The 25,036-nt window shown below is 43.9% G+C and overlaps 1 protein-coding gene and 1 non-coding gene across 3 annotated transcripts in view; one reads left to right on the forward strand and one right to left on the reverse strand.

The window, feature by feature from the left end:
- TRAF3IP2 (TRAF3 interacting protein 2) overlaps positions 1-24,348 on the reverse strand; it is a 60,742-nt gene extending 36,394 nt beyond the window's left edge. Inside the window, exons 1-2 of one of the 2 annotated variants that reach the window (XM_066247762.1) lie at positions 24,148-24,348; positions 3,221-4,066 (exon numbers count right to left, since the gene is read on the reverse strand). In XM_066247762.1, the coding sequence (XP_066103859.1) occupies positions 3,221-4,058 (838 nt within the window). In that variant the 5' untranslated portion in view covers positions 4,059-4,066; positions 24,148-24,348. The remainder of the gene's footprint in view (positions 1-3,220; positions 4,067-24,147) is intronic. The other variant, XM_066247761.1, reaches the window with a different exon arrangement.
- TRNAI-GAU (transfer RNA isoleucine (anticodon GAU)) lies at positions 7,240-7,315 on the forward strand. The gene has a single exon. It is a non-coding gene; the product is annotated as a tRNA-Ile (tRNA).
- Positions 24,349-25,036: the final 688 nt, after the last annotated feature.

The following is a 25,036-nucleotide window of genomic DNA, read 5'->3' on the forward strand; positions in this document are numbered from 1 at the left end:
CATTGGAAACCCCCTCATGGATGGTGCAGATGGATCCCACCAACCCCTGTAAGTTGACCTTAAGAAGGACAATATGCCCTGCTCCAGCCATAAACCAGAAGCTGGCTGGTCTTCTTACAACAGAATCCTGAGGAACCTTGCCGTGGGACTCCTTATAATTGAACTTTAGAAGGGGAGGGAGGCTAGGGCTGGGGAAAAGCCAGAACAAGTCATCTTAAGGTTTGATGCATGTGCTGCTATGGGTCACACAGAAAAGGGTGTAGGTCCCTTTGCTGGGAGAGAAGCTACAAGGTGAATGAAAAATATATGTATGCTCATAGATACCCCTGTAAATATTAGTCATGTGTCCAATAGGCTACTTAGGGAAGGACACCTCCAAAAGGAAGTATATTTTGAAGGAGAATTGCTTGTTGCTAGCTTGATTGTCACTAAAAGTTGAGGTTTTTAAAAAATTAAGAGTTCTGATTAATTAGAAAGGAATTGTATAGTTTTAACAATGAAAGGTAAAAATATAGAGATATTTTTTAAAAAGAGAGAAAAAGTAAGTTGTTATAAAAGCTAGTTATTTCTAAATTAATAGTTAATGAAAATTAAGGGTTTATATAAGTTGCAGAAAGTTGGTGCAGGTTGTGGGCAGTTTGTACAAAAAAATAACAAAAACAAAACAGCTTTAGAGAATAGAATAAGCCTCTATTATATATTCTAGTATATGTTATGCCTCAAGCTTATTTGTATAGAGGAAATACTTTTACAAAAATAGAAAAGGCTTAGACTTACTCTTCCTTCAACAAGGTAGCTTATATGCAGCATTAGGAGACACTTGCTTCTATGCTAATAATTCTAGCATAATTAAAGAAAGTCTATCTGTGGTCAGGAAAAAACATAGAAAAAATAAGAAAAGAATTTTGAACAATCAGAAAACTGGTTTCAGAGAATGTTTAGTCACCCTCGCTAACAACCCTATTATCTGTGTTGATTGGTCCTCTTACTTTAATATTGTCTTGTCTAATATTAGAACCATGTTTGATCAATTTTATAACAAGGTTTGTTCAAGAAGTATAAACTCTATGAAATTAATGCAATCAGAGGGCAATATACAATTATCCAAGACAATAGTGATGAAACTGAATCAAGGATTTGATTAAAAATTAAGTAAAACCAGTAGGGAATGAAATGTAGAAACACCATATCCCTGACCATAGAATGAGTTTTGCAAGATTTGCAGACGAGTAAATGAAAAGAGTTGTGTGAAGCCATAATGTTAGTTCTGTAAAGGCCATAAATGTTCCCTGATGTCTAGATTCTGGAAAGCCCGCAGGATGCTGCCTTAACAACCTCTGTAAAAGGCCAAGATAACCCAGCACATTTTACTGCTTTTTGTAAAATGCTTTGCTGAGCACTCTCTCCCTAGATTGTCCCAACGATAACCGAAAGTCTGTTTTACTTCTGTAAAACTGCTTTGGCTAGGTGCTCACCCCCACCCCTCACTTCTTTTTGCCTTTAAAAGCAAACTCCTGAGTTCGTTCAGGGCCGCATGATTTGATAACTATACTTCCCGTAAGGTCGCCAGCATTTAAATTAAAGACTCCTTAATTTGGCTACTTAATTGTGTGGCAAAATGTTTGTTTCCTCGCTGTCCAGATATAACAACAACATTCAACACTCAGGGTCTCAGTTTTAGGCCACAAAGGCTCTTTTTTTTCTTAAATCCTGCTGCTTTTGCATCTCTTGTATTTACTCTGAAACTCAGGTTCATTTTTACCTGTTTCTTCTAAGTTAAATTCCTCTACTTCCTTTTTTTAAAAAAAATATTAATTACTATATTGTTCCATTCACTTTAGGAAGCTTTACTCTAAGTGTACATGTACAATATATAAATTGTCATTAATTATAGCATTTATAATTATTTCTAGAATTTATTTTAAAGCTAGGTGTTAGGCCTTTGGACAGAATCTTGTTATACTACTTAAGCTGCTTTTCCTGCAGTGCTGATTTGCTAAGAATAACATATCTCAGAGGCCTGGGTTTGACCTATGAAGCTCTATCATTATTTTCCAGTGGCCTTCATGAAGATTTAATGCCAAGGATATGATGAACATTTTATCTGAGTCTAAGATGTAACCACTTTCAGAGATGCTCAATGCACTGATACATATTATTCATTCATTCATTCATTCATCAGAAGTGATTTATTGGGAGTCTCTAGTATATGCTGGTCACTGTGCTAAATGCTGAGGAATTATAGATTGAAAATACATTTTTGCTGATGTGCAAAAGCTTGTGTTCTGGAAAGAGAGGTGGACATACCAGTTACTAGGTGCCCCGACAGGCAGAAAAAAGGAAACAGAAAGCCGGAAGGGAGGACTGATCTAGGAAAGTTTCCAGAGGGAACACTTGAGCTAATGCTTAAAAGATGTATATAGTGATGGCAGTATAATTGTAAATATATTACAATTCATTGAATTATACACTTAGAATGGGTAAAAGGTGGACTTTACAGTATGTAAATAACAGCTCAGTAAAGCTGTTAAAGAAAAAAGAGAGGCATAGAACCAGCTTAAACGCACAGGAAGTGGAAGAACACGGGAGTGAGCGAAGAGCACGGGCACCGGTGCTGTGGGCACAGGACAGACGGACATGTCCAGGGGCTGCAGTCCGGGTGCAGCTAGAATGCGGGGCAGGGCTGGATGGGTGGCTCAAGTCTCCAAAGGGATTTAAGGAGCAGAATCACAGGAGCAATTTGATTTTCGTGTAATGGCATGAATCCAGAGTCTCAGTGACATTCTGGCACCTTCTGATTTTGACTGAAGGCCCCGTTCTCTGACAAATCTAAGATAGGGAGGAAGCATGCAGAGAAGGAAGAACCCAGATGCCCAAGATTTAAGACAACAAACAAGTTTTCTAGAAGTCCTTTGGGCTATCTCCCTGCCTTTTTGCAGGTTTCAGTTAAACGAACTTAGACAGAAGAATCTTTTTTGTCCTTAAAGTTTTCTAGGGAAGCAGGTTCCAAGTGGGACAGGTTTGGGGCTAAAATAAGGCATTCTTCTAAAGCCCCTTGCAAATCCAACCCGACATAGAAAACCCTGTGGGAAGCAAAATGCCCTCTCTCCCTGTAGTCTGACCTGTCTGTGCTGATCTGCTGATATAAGGCACTGCTGTGAGGGCCTTGTTTACTTCGTTACCCAGCCCAGAATGTCCAGAAGAGGGAAAGCTCACTTACTTGGCACCTGCTGATTGGGACCTCCAGGACAACGGTAATGATAGTTCCACGGAGTGTGTGGGGAAGGATTGGGAGGCAGCATCTGTGCACCCGCTGGATACCTCTGAGGTTCAAACGGATGGTACTCCCTAGACTGGAGAGGTCTGGGGAGGTCCTGGGGGCAGCACATGGAAGTTAGGGGCAGGGGCCTTTCTAGCTGCCTGATGCCCAGGACATCCTGGGGCTGGGAATCATACCCTGTGTCTATGGTAGGCAGATCTGGGGCCCCTCGGCTCCTGTGGTTCCTGTGGGGCTGGGGCCGTCGCACTGTCTCTTGGCTATTGCCCGAGGAGTCTGCTAAGGCATTAGGTAAACATCGGTCCGATTTCTCTGAGTCATGGCCAGTGTCAGGAGAAGCTGCTGAAAGCTGAGATCCCAGCCATTGATTACGTTTTTCCATAAATGAAAACTGATGCTCAGCGGGGAGTGCTCCAACCACAGGCTCAGGCTTAGGCTTGCCGGCTGCGGAGGAGCCGGAGGGCCAATCTTTGCCCGGGTCTGGGTGTCGCCTCCAGAAGCTGTCTTCACTCTCCTCCAGGACTCGAGTGCGCAGGCAGGTGATCTGCGGGCATGCAGGACGCTGGTGGTGTGAAAGTTTCAACTGTGGGTGAGCCTGAGAAAAGTCTCCTGGGAAACAGTAAGGGGTTTGAGGTGCAGATGAGCTGTTGGGTGCCATGTTCCTTATATTGGGAGCAGGTGGTTCTGATTCTTCTTCCAGGGAATATTCTGGGATTGGTTTCAGTAACTGACTTGGGTAAGGTTCTGATTCATCAACCTCCACAGGAATGCTTCGGTTCATTCTAGTTTCTGAAACGAAGGAAAACATGCCACAGCCTTAGAAGACAGATCATTTTTTGGAGTCCCTGCTTTATGACCTTAAGGGACCTCATTCAAGATATGGTTTAAATTAACAGTAGTGTGACACCAATGCGCTAGTAGAGGCCCAATCCCGTCAAGTTGTTTACTTATCCTCCAGGCAAAGGCACTCATGCTTATTAACATATTTTAATCTGGAAGGCAACTCAAGGAATGTGACTGGGCCCTCCAGCGGCAGGCGGCACAAGGGGAAGTAGATACAGATGCAAATCAAAGGCCAAATATGGAGGAGAGAGAACTTAATCCTGATGTGGGCTGCTTCATCCGTGCTTATCAATGTGTGAAACACGTGTGGAGGAAACACAAGACATTGCTACACTGTCTCTGAGGATGGGATGGAGGATGGGGGAAGAGATGAGAGAGGGAGAGTTTTAACCTTTTAAACTTTAAAAATTTTGCTGTGCGACTATTGCCTAATCAAAAAAAGAAAGAAAGTCTGCATTTAAAAGCACTGTAAAAAAGGTCATTGTGACATTTTCCACCGAACAGCTAGCTATAGGTTGTTCAGGGGACTTAATTTCCTCTGGCACTATGCCGGCAACGAAGATGGCTAGGACCAGCTGCTTTGTGATGTACTGGCTGAACTAGTGAGGTTTGCTAAACTAGCCTTTAGCCCACAGACCAATTATCCCACAGCCGAGAAATAGAACTTTTTAAAATTTTTTATTATTTTTTAATTTTTTTATTTAAGTAAGAGAAGGGGAGATAGAACGACAGACTCCTGCATGTGCCCCAACTGGGATCTACCTGGTGACCCCTCTCTGGGGCCAATGTTCTGCCCATCTGGAATCATGCTCCCAAAAGAGCTATTTTTAGTGCCTGAGGTGGAGGTTCCACGGAGTCAAATTCAGTGCCTGGGGCCAACACGCTCAAATCAATCAATCAATCAAATCAATTGGATCAAGCCATGGCTGTGGGAGGAGTAGAGGGGAGAGAGAAGGGGGAGAGGGAGGAGGAAGGAAGGAGAAGCAGATGGTTGCTTTTCCTGTGTGTCCTGACTAGGAATTGAACCCAGGACTTCCACATGCTGGGTCGATGCTCTACCGCTGAGCCAACCGGCCAGGCCAGAAATAGAACTCTTAATCAACATGACAGAATGAGAAAGAACATAAGCACCCCTTATTGGTTGAGAAGCCCCAGGCCTAGCTCCAGGGGAAGGGAGATAGCACCGGAGTGACTAGGGGTCTGCAAAAGGCTCCAGAGCAGGTGCAGTGGGAGGGAAGGAGAGTGTGAACAAGAAAAAATTTCAGAGGTTTGTTTGACGCAGGCCTTGAACAGAGCATACTTCAGACAGCATGCAGAGAAAGGGGCAGCACCGGTGGTGGTGGGTTTTAAATTCATTATTTTGGATCCACTTAGAATTTCAACCACAAACATTTACTGAGGGCTTAACTGTGCCTAAAATCAAGATGTACATGAACTATTGTTCTGAGACAAGTTTTGAAAAATATGAATTCACTGCCTCTGGAGTCTTGTACCCAACCCAATAGCAACATGACAGCATGCATTTTAAAAATGTTCCCCCGGTGAGCAGAGGTGGGGCCAGCATTTTCCTATCAAATTTATCTTCACTGCCTATAGAAAGATACCTACCTCAATTTGCCTCTCCACTGTGTGCCAAACAAACGCTAACATTTTCTTACCCACACTTGGTAACAAACGTACCCATCTGAGGCCAACAACCTTTGTCCCATTTTCTGGCGCAGCAGAAACAGCTCCCCACTCCCAGCTGGCCTCCCTCCCTACCTCAGTTTCCTCTTTCCTACTGGCTCCTCTCCAGGCCGGGTGTGTCCCTCCCCCTCGCCTGGGGCTCGGCAGAACAGAGACCTCATCACCTCAACTGATTAGGAACCTACCAAATCCACAAATATTTCAACTACTTCCAATTGTTTAAATGCTCGCCATGGTTCTCCTTCCTTTCTTACAATTTTCCTGCAGCTATGAAATTAACATGCTCTTCAGCTGGCGAGGGAACAGGGGTGTTTTCTGGAGGGCGGGCTGAGGGTTGTGTAATCTGCTAGCACCTGTGGACGGACCCACAGCTGAACTGGAGGGCCAAGAGGGGCATCAAGCGCGCCACTAGCAAGAGGACTAAATCCCACCTACTATTTCTTGTCAGGCCATTCGTGTTCATCACCCACACTTCAGGCCTCACTGTTCACATTCTCTCTGGGGTTTCAGATGGGAATATCTTAGAAGTGTTTTCCTAAACAACAATTGAAGTTGCAAATTCTACTCTTCTCACTGAGGAGCCTTCCAGGGTTTGGAGGGAGTTGATTAAAAAAAAAAGGTGACGCCCTGGCCGGTTGGCTCAGCGGTAGAGCGTCGGCCTAGCGTGCGGAGGACCCGGGTTCGATTCCCGGCCAGGGCACACAGGAGAAGCGCCCATTTGCTTCTCCACCCCTCCGCCGCGCTTTCCTCTCTGTCTCTCTCTTCCCCTCCCGCAGCCAAGGCTCCATTGGAGCAAAGATGGCCCGGGCGCTGGGGATGGCTCTGTGGCCTCTACCTCAGGCGCTAGAGTGGCTCTGGTCGCAACATGGCGACGCCCAGGATGGGCAGAGCATCACCCCCTGGTGGGCAGAGCTTCGCCCCTGGTGGGCGTGCCGGGTGGATCCTGGTCGGGCGCATGCGGGAGTCTGTCTGACTGTCTCTCCCCGTTTCCAGCTTCAGAAAAATGAAAAAAAAACAACAACAAAAAAAAAAAGGTGACAAGAGCCATCTGGCCTGTTGTGGTGCAGTGGATGGGGCCTTGACCTGGAGGTCCCTGGTTCGAAACCCTGGGCTTGCCTAGTCAAGGCACATATAAGAAGCAGCTGCTGCAAATCAATGCTTCCCAATCTTCCCCTCCTTCCTCTCTGTCTCTCTTTCTCTCTATTCTCTAAAAATCAATAAATAAAATCTAAAAAACAAAAAAAAAGTAACAAGTGCCATCATCTCACATAATTGGAAATCTGAGGCCCATCTTACTGTGGTAATTCTACAGTTAAAACTGGTCTGAAAGGAACAAAGGACCCCCTTGGATGGTAGTAAATACACCTGGCACGGTAATGAGCAACCTCTCGGGAAAGCTAGGAATTAGTAATCCTTGAAAGAAATGGACCCTAGCCCTGGCTGGTTGGCTCAGTGGTAGAGTGTCGGCCTGATGTGCAGGAGTCCCGGGTTCGATTCCCGGCCAGGGCACACAGGAGAAGCGCCCATCTGCTTCTCCACCCCTTCCCCTCTCCTTCCTCTCTGTCTCTCTTTCCCCTCCCGTAGCCAAGGCTCCATTGGAGCAAAGTTGGCCCGGGTGCTGAGGATGGCTCTGTGGCCTCTACCTCAGGCTCTAGAATGGCTCTGGTCGCAACAGAGCAACGCCCCAGATGGGCAGAGCATTGCCCCCTGGTGGGCGTGCTGGGTGGATCCCAGTCGGGCGCATGCGGGAGTCTGTCTGACTGCCTCCCCGTTTCCAACTTTAGAAAAATATATATAAAAAAAAGAAAGAAAGAAAGAAAGAAAGAAAGAAAGAAAGAAAGAAAGAGGAGACGCCGGCAGGCGGAGCGGGCGCAAAGAGCGCAGTCTTTGAAATTCGGGGAGTGACGTCACGGAAATGGCGCCGTGAGAAGCGCGTCCGACAGCTCTCCCCTAAATCACAACAAATTTATCAACTAGAAACAGAAAAATTTATCCTCGGAGCATTCCGGAGTTCCACACAAACTGAAAGCAAAAGGACTGTTATCACTTGAATCTGAGAGACGAGGGTGTGGAGGAAGCTACCACAGCGACGCTCATTCAAGCCGCCAGGGAGTGCACCTGCGTGCTATCAATAAGACTACCCTCAGATGCCGATAAGAAAGAGGAAATCGAATATTATGGATACAAAAGAAAGAGAGGTAACACAAATAGATGTGGAAAAATCTATGGAGAAAAGACTTAACATATTGGAAGCCTTGGAGCTAAATGACAGAGAATTTAAAATAGAAATCTTAAAAATACTCAGAGATATACAAGAAAACACAGAAAGGCAATATAGGGAGATCAGAAAACAACTCAATGAACACAAAGAATATATTACCAAGGAAATTGAAACTATAAAAACAAATCAAACAGAAATGAAAAACTCAATTCACGAGCTGAAAAACGAGGTAACAAGCTTAGCTAACAGAACAGCCCAGATTGAAGATAGGATTAGTGAAATAGAAGACAAACAACTTGAGGCACAACAGAGAGAAGAAGAAAGAGACTCAAAAATAATAAAAAATGAGAAAGCCCTACAGGAATTGTCTGACTCCATCAGAAAGAATAACATAAGAATAATGGGTATATCAGAGGGAGAAGAGAAAGAAAATGGAATGGAGAATATACTCAAACAAATAATAGACGAGAACTTCCCAAGCCTGTGGAAGGAACTAAAGCCTCAAATTCAAGAAGCAAACAGAACACCAAGTTTTCTTAACCCCAACAAACCCACTCCAAGGCACATCATAATAAAGATGACACAAACCAATGACAAAGAAAAAATTCTCAAGGCAGCCAGGGAAAAGAAGAGTACAACATATAAAGGAAGGCCTATTAGATTATCATCAGATTTCTCAGCAGAAACTCTACAAGCTAGAAGAGAGTGGACCCCAATATTTAAAGCCCTGAAAGAGAGGAACTTTCAGCCAAGAATACTATACCCATCAAAGCTATCCTTCAAGTATGAAGGAGATATAAAAACATTCACAAATACAGAAAAGATGAGAGAATTTATCAACAGAAAGCCCCCACTCCAGGAAATACTAAGGGGGGTTTTCCAACCAGATTCAAAGAACAAAAGAAAACAACACCACAAGTAACAGCTCCACCAAGAACACAATAAAACCAAACTTAAACTGTGACAACAAAGGAAAAAAAGGGGGGAGAGGATGGAGATTAACAGTAGCAAAGGATGATGAAGTGCAGAAATACTTATAAGATAGGGTACTACAATGAATATGCTAGGTACCCTTTTCATTACTTAATGGTAACCACCCTTAAAAAAACCACCACAAAAACACTTGACTTAAAAAAGGTAGCAACAGAGGAAAGAAGTATGGAACACAAACAAACAAAAACAAATGATAGAAAAACAAAAGAGAAGAATCAAACTAGATACAAAACTAACAGAAAGCAATTTATAAAATGGCAGTAGGGAACCCACAAGTATCAATAATTACACTAAATGTAAATGGATTAAACTTACCAATAAAAAGACACAGAGTAGCAGAATAGATTAAAAAAGAAAATCCAACTATATGCTGCCTACAAGAAACACATCTAAGCAACAAGGATAAAAACAAATTCAAAGTGAAAGGCTGGAAAACAATACTCCAAGCAAACAACACCCAAAAAAAAGCAGGTGTAGCAATACTCATATCTAATAATGCTGACTACAAGACAGAAAAAGTACTCAGAGACAGAAATGGTCATTTCATAATGATTAAGGGGAAGTTGAATCAAGAAGACATAACAATCCTTAATATATATGCACCAAACCAAGGAGCACCAAAATATATAAGACAGCTACTTATTGACCTTAAAACAAAAACTAACAAAAATACAATCATACTTGGAGACCTCAATACACCGCTGACGGCTCTAGATCGGTCATCCAAACAGAGAATCAATAAAGATATAGTGGCCTTAAACGAAATACTAGAACACCTGGATATGATAGACATCTACAGGACACTTCATCCCAAAGCGACAGAGTATACATTTTTCTCTAGTGTACATGGAACATTCTCAAGAATTGACCATATGTTGGGCCACAAAGACAATATCAGCAAATTTAGAAAAATTGAAATTGTACCAAGCATATTTTCTGATCATAAAGCCTTGAAACTAGAATTCAACTGCAAAAAAGAGGGAGAAAAACCCACAAGAATGTGGAAACTAAACAACATACTTCTAAAAAATGAATGGGTCAAAGAAGAAATAAGTGCAGAAATCAAAAGATATATACAGACAAATGAAAATGAAAATACGACATATCAGAATCTCTGGGACGCAGCAAAAGCAGTAATAAGAGGAAAGTTCATATCACTTCAGGCCTATATGAACAAACAAGAGAGAGCCGAAGTAAACCACTTAACTTCACACCTTAAGGAACTAGAAAAAGAAGAACAAAGACAACCCAAAACCAGCCGAAGAAAGGAGATAATAAAAATCAGAGCAGAAATAAATGAAATAGAGAACAGAAAAACTATAGAAAAAATCAATAAAACAAGGAGCTGGTTCTTTGAAAAGATCAACAAAATTGACAAACCCTTAGCAAGACTCACCAAGGAAAAAAGACACAGGACTCAAATAAATAAAATCCAAAATGAAAGAGGAGAGATCACCACAGACATCATAGATATACAAAGAATTATTGTAGAATACTATGAAAAATTATATGCCACCAAATACAACAATCTAGAAGAAATGGATAAATTCCTAGAACAATACAACCTTCCTAGATTGAGTCATGAAGAAGCAGAAAGCCTAAACAGACCAATCAGCAGGGAGGAAATAGAAAAAACTATTAAAAACCTCCCCAAAAATAAAAGTCCAGGCCCAGACGGTTATACTAGTGAATTCTATCAAACATTCAAAGAAGACTTGGTTCCTATTCTACTCAAAGTCTTCCAAAAAATTGAAGAAGAAGCAATACTTCCAAACACATTTTATGAAGCCAACATAACCCTCATACCAAAACCTGGCAAGGATGGCACAAAGAAAGAAAACTACAGACCAATATCTCTAATGAATACAGATGCTAAAATACTAAACAAAATACTGGCAAACCGAATACAACAACATATTAAAAAAATAATACATCATGATCAAGTGGGATTCATCCCAGAATCTCAAGGATGGTTCAACATACGCAAAACGGTTAATGTAATACACCATATCAACAAAACAAAGAACAAAAACCACATGATCTTATCAATAGATGCAGAAAAGGCTTTTGATAAAATACAACACAATTTTATGTTTAAGACTCTCAACAAAATGGGTATAGAAGGAAAATATCTCAACATGATAAAGGCCATATATGATAAACCATCAGCCAACATCCTATTAAACGGCATAAAACTGAAGACTTTCTATCTTAAATCAGGAACAAGACAGGGTTGTCCACTCTCTCCACTCTTATTCAACGTGGTGCTAGAAGTTCTGGCCAGAGCAATCAGACAAGACAAAGAAATAAAAGGCATCCATATCGGAAAAGAAGAAGTAAAGCTATCACTTTTTGCTGATGATATGATCCTATACATCGAAAACCCGAAGGACTCCACAAAAAGATTATTAGAAACAATAAACCAATACAGTAAGGTCGCAGGATACAAAATTAACATACAAAAGTCCATAGCCTTTCTATATGCCAACAATGAAATATTAGAAAACGAACTCAAAAAAATAATCCCCTTCACGATTGCAACAAAAAAAATAAAATACCTAGGAATAAACATAACAAAGAACGTAAAGGACCTATATAATGAAAATTACAAAGCATTGTTAAGGGAAATCGAAAAAGATACAATGAGATGGAAAAATATTCCTTGTTCCTGGATAGGAAGAATAAATATAATCAAAATGGCCATATTACCCAAAGCAATATACAAATTTAATGCAATTCCCATCAAAATCCCTATGAGATTTTTTAAAGAAATGGAACAAAAAATCATCAGATTTATATGGAACTATAAAAAACCCCGAATAGCCAAAACAATCCTAAGGAAAAAGAATGAAGCTGGGGGCATTACAATACCTGACTTTAAACTATATTATAGGGCCACGATAATCAAAACAGCATGGTATTGGCAAAAAATAGACACTCAGACCAATGGAACAGAATAGAAAGCCCAGAAATAAAACCACATATATATGGTCAAATAATCTTTGATAAAGGGGCCAACAACACACAATGGAGAAAAGAAAGCCTCTTCAACAAATGGTGTTGGGAAAACTGGAAAGCCACATGCAAAAGAATGAAACTCGACTACAGCCTATCCCCGTGTACTAAAATTAATTCAAAATGGATCAAAGACCTAAATATAAGACCTGAAACAATAAAGTACATAGAAGAAGACATAGGTACTAAAATCATGGACCTGGGTTTTAAAGAACATTTTATGAACTTGACTCCAATGGCAAGAGAAGTGAAGGCAAAGATAAATGAATGGGACTACATCAGAATTAAAAGTTTTTGCTCAGCAAGAGAAACTGATATCAAAATAAACAGACAGCCAATTATATGGGAACTGATATTTTCAAACGACAGCTCAGATAAGGGCCTAATATCCAAAATTTACAAAGAACTCATAAAACTCAACAACAAACAAACAAACAATCCAATAAAAAAATGGGAAGAGGACATGAACAGACACTTCTCCCAGGAAGAGATACAAATGGCCAACAGATATATGAAAAGATGCTCAGCTTCATTAGTTATTAGAGAAATGCAAATCAAAACTACAATGAGATACCACCTCACTCCTGTTAGATTAGCTATTATCAACAAGACGGGTAATAGCAAATGTTGGAGAGGCTGTGGAGAAAAAGGAACCCTCATTCACTGTTGGTGGGACTGTAAAGTAGTACAACCATTATGGAGGAAAGTATGGTGGTTCCTCAAAAAACTGCAAATAGAACTACCTTATGACCCAGCAATCCCTCTACTGGGTATATACCCCAAAACCTCAGAAACATTGATACGTGAAGACACATGTAGCCCCATGTTCATTGCAGCACTGTTCATAGTGGCCAAGACATGGAAACAACCAAAAAGCCCTTCAATAGAAGACTGGATAAAGAAGATGTGGCACATATACACTATGGAATACTACTCAGCCATAAGAAATGATGACATCAGATCATTTACAGCAAAATGGTGGGATCTTGATAACATTATAAGGAGTGAAATAAGCAAATCAGAAAAAAACAAGAAATACATGATTCCATACATTGGTGGAACATAAAAATGAGACTAAGAGACATGGACAAGAGTGTGGTGGTTACCAAGGGTGGGGGGGAGGGAGGACATGGGAGGGAGGGAGGGAGAGAGTTAGGGGGAGGGGGAGGGGCACAGAGAACTAGATAGAGGGTGACGGAGGACAATCTGACTTTGGGCGAGGGGTGTGCAACATAATTTGATGACAAAATAACCTAGACATGTTTTCTTTGAATATATGTACCCTGATTTATTAATGTCATCCCATTACCATTAATAAAAATTTATTAAAAAAAAAAAGAAAGAAAGAAAGAAGAAATGGACCCTAATGATTTAAACATGTTGCTACCAAATATTTAAACAGCAAATAATTTCTGAACCGTGCTGTGTGTCCTCTTTAGGCAGAAACTTAAACTTTTTTTTTTTAAATAATAGGTCATACCTACAAGTGATAGAAAATTCAAGAGGACAAATGAGTATACAGGAAAAGGTACTCAAAATTATATCTAAAGACATATAAAACATTATTTCTACCTTTAAGTTGTTTTCTCTCTTGATCTGTCCAGAGAAAATTATCACAGAAAATCAAAGGCCCTACCTCAGGCCCTTGCACTTGCTGTTCCTGCTTCTTGGAACATTCTTCCCCCACATATCTGCATGGCTTGCTTTCTTTCTCCTTCAGGGCTTTACTCAGCTGCCACTTTCTAAGTGAGGTCACCCTCTCTAAATGTTCTGTATGCCCCTCTCACTTCCTCCCATCCTTGCTTACTTTCCTCTATAGCAATTATCTTCATCTTTTATATTACAAACTGTACACTATAAACACAAATATCTATTGTCATCCCTCCCCCCGAATTTAAAGTTCATGAGGGTTTGATTTGTGTGTGTGTGTGTGACAGAGACAGAGAGAGGGACAGATAGACATAAGGGAGAGAAATGAGAAGCATCAGTTCTTCGTTGTGGCTCTTTAGTTGTTCATTGATTACTTTCTCATATGTGCCTTGACTGGGGGGCTACAGCAGGTGAGTAACCCTTTGCTCAAGCCAGCAACTTTTGGGCTCAAGCCAGTGACCATGGGGTCATGTCTATGATCTGATACTCAAGCCAGATGAGCCTGAGCTCAAGCCAGCAACCTCTGGGTTTCGAACCTGGGTTCTCTGTGTTCCACTCCGATGCTTTACCCACTGCGCCACCACCTGGTCAGGCATGAGGGTTTGATTTTTGACTGTTCTATCCACAGCTATATTCTCAGCACCAGAACTGTACCTGGCACATTGTAGGTGCTCAATAAATATTTGTTGAATGAATCAATGATTGATACCTGTTTTAGCGAGGCAACAGATCCGTGTAGCTGGAAGGATCATGGACAGTGAGAATATCAAGCTCCACAGAGGTAGCAGGAAGTATCTGGTGGATCAAGTCCTTAGAGGTCTTCAAATTATACCACACGGGTACCCTTCCTTCTTCCTCTCTTTCTTCCTCTCTAGTATTTAAGTGCCCACTCAGTGTCAGGCCCAAGGTGAGAGTTGGGTAGAGTTGATCACAACTCTACTTGCAGAATAAAGGTGATTCTACCACCCAGTGGGATAAGAACACGTGACAGCAAGGCAGGTGGTCTAGTCATGTGTAGCCTAAGAGCTTCACCCAAAATAGCAGAGGGTGGGGTATGCCTGCACCTATCATGTGGGCCCCTCTTAGCCCTAGACCCTCCAGAGGATGTCACAGAGAACAACTAAACAAAAATATCACATCAGAGGGACCATGGCAGATTAATGGGTTGTGCAGTGGTTCTAGCTCTTGGCAGTTTTATATTTTGGTCTTTAATGTCAGTATTATAAAAATGCACATTAAAAAATCACTCAGGCTTGACCAGGTGGTGGTGCAGTAGATAGAGCATTGGACTGGGATGCGGAGGGCCCAGGTTCTAGACCCCAAGGTCGCCAGCTTGAGCACGGGCTCATCTGGTTTGAGCAAGGCTCACCAGCTAGGACCCAGGGTAACTGGCCCGAGCAAGGGCTTACTTGGTCTGCTGCAGCCCCACGGTCAAGGCACATATGAGAAAGCAATCAATGAACAATTAAGGTGTCGCAACAAAAAAACTAATAATTGGTGCTTCTCATCTCTCTCCATTCCTGTCTGTTTGTCCCTATCTGTCCCTCTCTCTGTCACTGTAAAAAAAAAAAAAAAAATCACTCAGGCCTGACCAGGCGGTGGTGCAGTAGATAGAGCATCGAACTGGGATGCAGAGGACCCAGGTTCAAGACCTCAAGGTCAACAGCTTGAACGTGGACTCATCTGGTTTGAGCAAGGCTCACCAGCTTGAGCCCAAGGTCACTGGCTTGAGCAAGGGGTCACTCACCTGCTGTAGCCCCTCAGTCAAGGCACATATGAGAAAGCAATCAATGAACAACTAAGGTGCCACAACAAAGAATTGATGGTTCTCATCTCTCTCCCTTCCTGTCTGTCTGTCCCTATCTGTCCCTCTCTCTGTCACACACACACACACACACACACACATCACTCAGTGTCTCACCACTTCTAACCATTTTCATTTTCCTGTTTTATTCCAGGGCTTCTCCATATGATGTCCACATGGCTCTAACCCTGGCATGGCCTGTGTCCTAGTCCCTAACAAGAATGACACTTGGATTAAAGCAGAAAAACGGTTTTCTAGCTGTGCCCTAGAAGAGAAAGTTCTGAGCCCTGAGGGGGACAGAAGACCTGCCAGCCAGGACCCTGTGAGCCCCACTGCTAGCATTGCCCTGGATGCTCCGGAGAAGCTGAGGCCTGTCGAGCCTGAAGATCATGTTTGTGTCACTGTCACTGCGGCGAATCCTTGAGGGAAGGGAGAGGCTATAGGCTGAGGGGACCCAAGGGAGTTTGTGGCTCAGAATCTCGTTCTGAGGTTCACGATCCAGGTGCCCAGGCCTGACACCCAGAGAGTCTAAGGTGGGGCCAGGGCTCTGTGTATTTTTGTTTGAGTCCCATCAGTACACAGGTTCTTTCATACTTTGCCAAGGGGAGTGTAATTTGTGCCATTTGGCAGTAACTATTTGCAAAGCTTTTGCCCCTTTTTCTTTTCTTTTTTTATTTTAAGTGAGTGAGAGAGACAGGAAGGGAGAGATGAGAAATATCAACTCATAGTTGTGTCACTTTAGTTGTTCACTGATTGCTTCTTATACCTGCTGTGATGGGGTTGGGGGCAAGGCGTAGGGGTCCAGCTGAGCCAGTGACCCCTTGCTCAAGCCAGAGACCTTTGTGCTCAAGCTGGCAACCCTGTGCTTAAGCTGGTGAGCCTGCACTCAAGCTGACGACATTGGGGTTTCAAACCTGGGTCCTCAGCATCCCAGGCTGACGCTCTAGTGGGCCTGGTCAGGCAAAGCTTATGCCCTTTGACCTAGTAATTTCACTTCTAAGAACTTCCTCTACAGTGATTTGTATGAGTATCATGTGAAGTGAAGAGGCGGTGAAGATAAGCAATGTAGCAATGTTTGTAATAGCAAAGACCAGAAATAAGCTGCATCTCCGAAAAGGGACTGCTCTTTTAAACCGGGGACCAGTTGTACAATGAATACAATGTGTCTTTTTTAAAAGACTGAGGAAGTGTGAACCGGTATGGAACTATCTCCAAGATTTCTTGTGAAATTAAAAAAGGAAAGAGCAGAATGACGCAGAGTGCTCCCTTTGTGCCGCCGGAGATTGCGTTCGCCAGCGCCCCTGCGTCAGAATCCAGAGCAGCATCACCTTGGAAAGGGGGACGCACACAACTGCTTTTCAGAGCATTTTATACCTTTCACATTTTGTAACAAGTGCTTATGTATCTACTTAAATGATTAAAATAAATAAAGGAAAAGCTCCACTGACTCTGATGTTCACAAAGATTAAGAACCAATGCGGCCTGACCAGTGGCAGCGCAGCAGATAAGCCTCAACCCGGAGTGCTGAGGTCGAGGCTCTGAGCGTGAGCTTGCCAGCACAGGTTGAGCAGGGGAACTGTCCACACAATCCCAAAGCTTGTTAGCTTGGGCCCAAAGGTTGCTGGCATGAAAAGCCCAAGGCTGCTGGCTTGAGCAAGGAGACAAGACACTGGCTGGGCCCTGATCAAGGCACATAGAAAAAGCAATCAATGCACAACTAAAGTGGAAGCAACTACGAGTTGATGCCTCCCACCCTCTCTCTCCCTTCTTGTCTCTCTTGCTCACTCACTCTCTCTCAAAAAACAACAACAAAACAACAATGTGAATGAGTCACTCCTGAGACTACCTACGAGAGTGAACATGTCCCTTAAAAAGAAAAGACCATTCAGCAGAGACTGCGAGCATTTTCCTGAGTGGGAATGGGGTGGGTGCCACCTAGAAACACAGCTGGTTCCCAGTCTGCACCACGAGGCTGAAACAGTTCTAAGTGTCTGGTTCTGACTCATTCCAATCTGACCCAAAAGGCACTATCTTTCTTGGAATCTCACTGTCCTTTGGCCTGTGAGCTGTGGTTCTAGCTCTTCAATTCTGACCCCACCTTTCTTCAGATCTGTCCGTTTTCTCGGCCCGACTCTCCCTCTTTGGCTGCCTATCTGTCTCTGAGAACCGGAGACCTTCCTCCGAGCGCCTCTACCCTACCCAGGGGAGCCGGTTTTACAGATAAGATCTCACCCCATGGGAGCAGATTTGGCACCCATGTGACAATGCTCCCTGGTGTCCCATTCTCGCTCTACTCCCTCCCTCGCCCTTGCTCTCTGTCGAACCCCTGAGCTGCCTCCAATTCTTTGCTCATGTCTGCTCCCAGCACCCTTCCCTCCTTCAGCACACCCTGACTTCAGTTGTTAGTTTTGTGAAACAGCCTATTCGTCTTGACAACACTACCTTCCTGATCCCATAGATCATCAAAAAGCTTCTTTCTTCCCATCATCCCCTCCTCCCTTTCTGCATGTCCATGAGACCTCACTTGGCCTGTGTGGGAAACAAGCCATGTACATTTATTCACAGTTAACTGTGGCTGCTGTCTTCCAGATGGGCTTACCCTGAGTCAACACATACATATTTCGAGGGTGTGGGGAAATACACAGGATTTATATGCATGGGTTCCAGAGTCAAACCCCCTAGGTTTAAATTATTTCTCTGCTGGGTGCATGATTAGATGTGCATGCAACCTTGAGAAAATTACTTTACTTCTCAGAGTCTCCTTTTTCTCATCTGTAAAATGGGAAAAATAACACTTGCCCCCTAGGCATTTGTGAGGATAAAAGAAGATGTAAATAAAGTGCTGACTAGAGGGCCTAGACCATACCAAGCTCCCCAAAATAAAAAAGTTATTTTGTTATTATTTTTACAACAGATGACTATGTTCACTGGTTTTATACCACATGTAACAGTAGCATATGAACCTAATGTTTGGAGATCTTACTTTTTTAAACTAACGTGTATTTCTGGCACATTTGAAACACCTCACTTTATTTGGTCCTTAAAACAAGCTGGGCCCTGGGCGGTGCGCTTGGTATCACTCTGCCATTCCTATGGCACAGAAGCTGTCATATTCAATAGCTTTTCCAAAGTCAAAGCAGAATCTAGCCTGTAGATCTCTTTCCATTAAAAATCTTATATATTGGAGGTTGACAAACCTTTTCTGTAAGGGCCTAGATAATAAACAGTTCAGGCTTTGTGGGCCACATATGTCTCTTCTTCTGCTTTTTGGGGTTTGTTTGTTTTTAAGCAACCCTTTAAAATATCAAAACCATTCTTAGCAATATGCTGGTCCATAAACAGACCGTGGGCCACCTTTGGCCTGAGGCCTGTAGTTTACCAAACTCTGATAGAGAATCTGCTGTTAAATAAAAATACAAACCTAATGAAATGGACATACTTAAGAAGCCTTACACTTTGTTAGCAATAACTTTATATTTATTGAATATTTACTATGCGCTAAACATTGTTCCAAGTGTTTTACATGTATTAACTTAGCTCATTCTATTTGGTAGGGGCTGTTGTCAGTCCCATTTTACAGATGAGGAAACTGCAGAAACAGGGAGGTTAAGAAACTTTCCTAAGGTCACATGGCCAGCAATTATCAATAGCAGGGATGGGGTTCAAACGCAAGCAGCTCAACCCCAGAGCCTGTGTGCTGAACCATTTGGTGCCTTGTTTGGAAGCATTCACTTACACAGCTATTTGGTGGGGAGAACAGGATAGGGAGAGAGCTAAGTAACCCTGAGAAGCTTCTGGAACAAATATGTTTTAGAATCATTCACCTTGAAGGTAAGGAGGTGTAGCCACAGGCCACCTGTGTTCCATAAAGGATCACCAGGCTGGAAACCTGGAGTCGCTTTCCTTCATGCCGTGACAGCAGAGAATATGGATGAAACTGCAGAGGCATCTTGATGGGGGAAAAGCATTTGATTGGATCTCATTAAATTTTAATCATAAACTGAATTCAAAATAAATTGAAAGCTGGTTGACAGAGCACAAACAAAGGGTAATGATAAATGGTGATACATCTAGAGAGGGGATACCTTCACGGGGACGCCTCCGAGGCAAGGACAGACAGGATTTAATGAAGGTGTTATGTCCCTGGAAGAAGACAAATAACAGAGCTAGAAACAGAGAAAGGGCAGGAGTGAGCAGCCTCAGTAATTAATTAACAGACCACATTACCAGCTCTGAGAAATCAAGGCTCGCTGCTGTTCACCAACTGCTTGGATTTTTTTTTGTTTTTAATCATTCTTTGGGTCAACAAGAGGGCTGAAGAGTCCTAGCACACAGCATGAATATTTCAGGTGGACTTTAAAATAAGTATATAAATTTATAGCAAGGAAGAGCCTCAGATCCAATTTGGATCAGATGCTTTCAATTACAGATACTCAAGGTCTTATTCATTCCCCAGGGAGTAGTTTTCACATGCGTCTCAAAGTCACAGATTTAAAAAAACCTTTAAACTCATTAATGTCCTTTGTTTACTGCCCAAATGCATGCACACTTTCACATCAGTTTGCTTAGTGGAAGTTGGTTTTGAGTGAACTGCTTGGCTCAGGGTCAAACTACAGTGAAGAAATACTTCTAAGTTTACTTGCAGAATTTCCCAGACAGAGCAGTTCTTCCATTTGGTTTGCCAGAGGATGGGAAACAGTGGTGAGCCCTGGAGACCAGGGAACATTTACTGGCCCTTGTTCACATTCTGCACAGTACAACTCATGTCAGGCTAAAGGCTAATAAACATTTAAAGAACAACCTAAGAACAGCCCCGTGGGTTGTTTGTTTGTTTGCCTGTTTCAGATAAGATTTTTCTATGCGCACATTTGCGATTCTTAATTCAGTCCAGGACCCAGAGTGAGGGGGAAGAAGGGGCGGGAAGGAAAACCAAGGAGAGGAAGAAGAAGGGATGGAAAGGAAGAAATGAGAATGGAAGAGATGAGAAGCAAGGAAAGTGAGGAGACCTTGAAGGAAATTTTTAAAAATTTGCCCTTTATTGGTGTGGGAAGGAGACTTATTTAAATTGTGATTTTTATGTATTCATGGGTGTGAGCAGGGGCAGTGGGAAGGAAAGGGCAAGAATGAATCCAGGCAAAAGGCAAGAGAATTATAGGTAAGCTGGTGAGCCAGGAGGAGGCTGAGCAGATATCCCCGAGGGGGAAGAGAGTTCAGGGATGGAAGGAGACCTGGTGACCTGGGAGGGGAAGAAGGAAAACACCAGAAACATGCAGAGTACAGGAAACAATGAGGCAGAGAAGAGCCAAGTTTCCCTTATCCCTGAGGGAGCTGCCCACACCCCAGCCAGCTTAAGTCTGTGGGGTGGAAGGAAGGGGGACACATGGGCCAGGGAGGGGGGGTGCTTGTCAGTACCAAATGCTTGATTTCAGCCGCATTATCAGGGAACTAAGCTGAACTGGCAGAGCTCTAAGGGTCATAAGGGGGATAAAAGCCCACCTTCCTCCACTAGTCAGTTTAACTTCCGGTCTCCAGGAAGGTCTTTGCACATATACATCTGTGCATGAGCACACACACAGGCACGGAGTGAGCTGAGCAGTCAGACATGGGGGCACATGTGGCCGAGTAAGAGGCCTGCTGGGCAAGAGACACAAAGAAAGGACAGCCCGGGTTTCATGAACTAAAAATACCTCGGTGACAATGCACTGGGAAGAAATGAGAGAGGTTCAGGGGGGAGAGCGTCTCAGTTCCAGTCCTCAGATGCTTTCACACCAAAGGCCTACAGGACCGTTTGCTAAGGAAACGGGATCAAATGTTAGGGGGCATTTCATGGGATCTGAAAGGAATTTAAAGTGTAATGTGCCTCATCTGTGTTCTTTTCTGCCTCAGTTGTCTTCAATTCCTGTATGTTTTTAAAGACTAATCTAAAATTGCCTGCAGCAGGAAAATGATTTGAATTCAGGATATTTCTGAGATTTTGATTCTACTATATGTACAAAAGCATAGATTTCATTTAGACAAACTGCCCGCATATCTATCTTTCTGAGTACCTGTTAAAGAATGCCTACAGGCCCTGGCCGGTTGGCTCAGTGGTAGAGCGTCGGCCTGGCGTGCAGAAGTCCCGGGTTCGATTCCCAACCAGGGCACACAGGAGAAGCGCCCATCTGCTTCTCCACCCCTCCCCCTCTCCTTCCTCTCTGTCTCTCTCTTCCCCTCCCGCAGCCGAGGCTCCACTGGAGCAAAGATGGCCCGGGCGCTGGGGATGGCTCCTTGGCCTCTGCCCCAGGCGCTAGAGTGGCTCTGGTCGCGACAGAGCGACGCCCGGGAAGGGGCAGAGCATCGTCCCCTGGTGGGCAGAGCGTCGCCCCCTGGTGGGCATGCCGGTGGATCCCAGTCGGGCGCATGCGGGAGTCTGTCTGACTGTCTCTCCCCGTTTCCGGCTTCAGAAAAATACAGAAAAAAAAAAAAAAAAAAGAATGCCTGCAAATATAACTGCCTTCTCCTCTTCCTTTTATTTTCAGGGCATTTTCAAGTCACTACCTCCTTAATCCTGAAAGAAGCAGGCTTCACCATTTTCTGTCCCGGCACCCCCCCACCCCACCCCCGCCATAAGTGAGCATTCCCTGAGTTAAGAGCCTTCTCCCCACCATGCCGGTTCACTGCCCGACTTCACTTCTAGTCTGCCCGCCTCACATGGTGAGCAGAGCAGGTACCGCGCGGTCCAGCTCATCATGCTCCATCATGGGATGACTTGGAGCTGCAACACTACATTCACAATGAGCTGTGGATGGTCTTTCTGGATCAACACTAGGCTGGCAGCCGAACAACAGCCTGATTTCAGATAATGGTGAATCATTCTTGGAAAATACAATCCGTAACTCATCTCAAGTGAAACATCTTGCAATTCCTGACTTCTCACCCCAGGGGGATAGGGAGAGCTATCTAAAAACACGATGAGGTCCATACTAGGGCCTCCATATTCCACAGAAACCTTTTAGCAATACCAAAAGCCCAATGTCAGCCCATCTGGTCAGCCACAGCCTGTATGCACTGTAGTGACAGAGAGTAATTGCCCAATCGTAACAACGACAACAACAAAAACGAAGTGCTTGGGAGAAGATTAAGGGCTCTGTGTGTCCGCCACCTAATGAACGTGTCCAGTCATAGTCATCACCCGTACATGGTATCAGGATGTGCTTCACAGCTTCCGTTTGGCTCGGTGAAAGGTCCCCGGCACAGTGATTGGCCTAGCCGAGCAGTGATTTCCAGCTCCAGCGGAGTCAGGGACGCAGCCTTCTGGAGCCAGACTTGTTTGTCAGAGCTCTGACCTGGCTTGACTCCGGGCAAGTGCACAGGACAGTGCTGTGTAACCCAAATGGGACATGAACTAATTCAAAAACCCCTCTGTTTTCTCATGTTTAGCAAGAGCTCCGTGATACTCCTAAATTCCAGGCGCCCTCCCGCAGAGCCGTGCCTGCGCAGCTCTCCCCAGCCTCCTGTCCGGACTACTGATTTTACCTTTTGCTTTGAGAGCAGATGAGTGAAACAGAAAGCAGAGCAGCATATGTGAAAGGATCATGAGCCCCTGTAAGGAGTTTGACAGTATACTGGGGGCCAAGGAGTACAAAAGGATTCAGAAAAGATGTCCTTTTTCTCCAGGGACTACAATAGCAGCAGGAGGTAAAATGAATATACTTGAAAAATCAGTACACAAAACAAGCCTTCTAAGACCACCCATGACGGCTCCCCTCTGGGACTCCCATTTCCCTGGCTTTATTTTGTTAGAAAGGAATTTAGACTAAATCACGTTAGTTCACCACCATCCCTCACCCCCACACATTTTATTGGTGAAGAAATCCAGGCCTAGAGAAACCAACGTGAATTGCCCAAGTCTCGGAGCCAGCAAGAAGTGGCTCTTGAAACCAAGTTTTCTGGTATTTTTTTCTTAATTAATTATTTGGTCTCCTTTTTCCTGCTCTTTAAAAATAACTCCCTCTTCTAAGAGACCATTTTGAACTTAAAAAACACATGAAGCTTGATTACTTTCTAAGATAAAGTAATAGCATTTCCTCCTTGTTTTCCTTAAAGGCTCTGTCCAGTGCCAGCAAACGTCTGGGTTGTTGGAGGGGAGGACGGCTGCGGGAGAGGGCTGAGAACCCAGCCCAGAGCCAGCCCAGAGCGGAGCTGAATTTCTGGCCCAAGAATGTGTTAATTTTTTCCCTGCATGAAACAGGGATCAAGAAAACTTGGGAGTTTGCCTTCCACCTCTGTTACTAACGCGTCCTGGGGCTGGAAGCCAATTACTCACTCTGCCAGCCCCAGCCCCCTCCTTGGAGAACTGGGGCTTGGATTCTTAATCGAAACTGTGGGGACGCTAAGGACTCAAATGGCTCCCAGGCAGCTCCGAACCGTCCCGGGTAAGGGTGCCTCCCCTCCCCAAAGAGTTAAGTTCCACTTGCCCGTCTGAAATAGTAGACCATCAACATTTTCTCGCGGCAGAAACTTGAACTGTCATTTTCTCACCCCTCGTTGGTCGCCACGCGAATAAGTTCACGGTGGGAAGCAAGGTAGAACATTTCAGTACAGGAGGAAACAGTGTTTTGAAAGTGGGTCAGCGGGTAAGGAGTGAGGCTAGGCAGGCACCGCTTCTGAACTCCTTACCTTAGAACCGCGGTGGGCAGACCTGGCTACCGGAGGGTCGCGCTCTCCTTCCCGGGTCACTCCACCTCGGGTCGCTCCGCCGCCCTCGGCCGCTCCAGGCCCAGGTAAGCGGTGGAACCGGCTCTCAAGCAGGAAGGGGAAGTTGTATGCAAATTTCTACCCAGGCTAGGAAGCCTCAGCTCAAAAATCTCTCTGTGGGCAGTGAATCAACAGCGGAGAAGTCACTTTATTTCTTAAAACAGAAACCTCCTTCATTCACTAGAAAAGGCCACTGACCAATTAGGCTGCATTTTTCTTTTCACCACCCAGCTAAGTAACTGCTGGGGAATGTCTCCGCGGCCCTGGACCTCAGCGTTACCCGCAGCATCATAGCCTGAGAAGTGCCTGGGGAGAGGGTTGGCACTTGGGTGCCAAGATCGGTTCTTCATTAGCCACTCCAGAGGAGGAAGTTGGGGACACAGAGTGGGTAGGAGTATAAAGCAAGAGCTTCTTAATATTTCTAACTGCTTAAAACATCACCATTTGCTGCCCTTAACCCTTCTGCCTGCGAGCACACATACCTACGTATATACGTATATACACATACATACTCACATATACAAACACACCACATGCAAACACATACACACTCTGCCCCTTTGACAGGCATGAAAAAAATGAATACTTTTAAGAAAACTCACACACACACATGTACTCACATGTGCACATGTTTTTCATGGCCCCCCTTCTCCTGTTTAATCAATAGTCTACAGAATTTATTGCCAAAGGAGATGCTGGAGACGGGATGACCAGGACAGCAGAGTGTGATGGAAGCCGCGGAGGCCAGAGCTCAAGAGTCAGAAGGATCTGGTGTGAGTTCAGTTCTGCCACCGGCCTCACCAGTGTGTGT

Source organism: Saccopteryx bilineata, chromosome 12 (assembly GCF_036850765.1).
Source record: "Saccopteryx bilineata isolate mSacBil1 chromosome 12, mSacBil1_pri_phased_curated, whole genome shotgun sequence".
NCBI lineage: Eukaryota > Metazoa > Chordata > Mammalia > Chiroptera > Emballonuridae > Saccopteryx > Saccopteryx bilineata.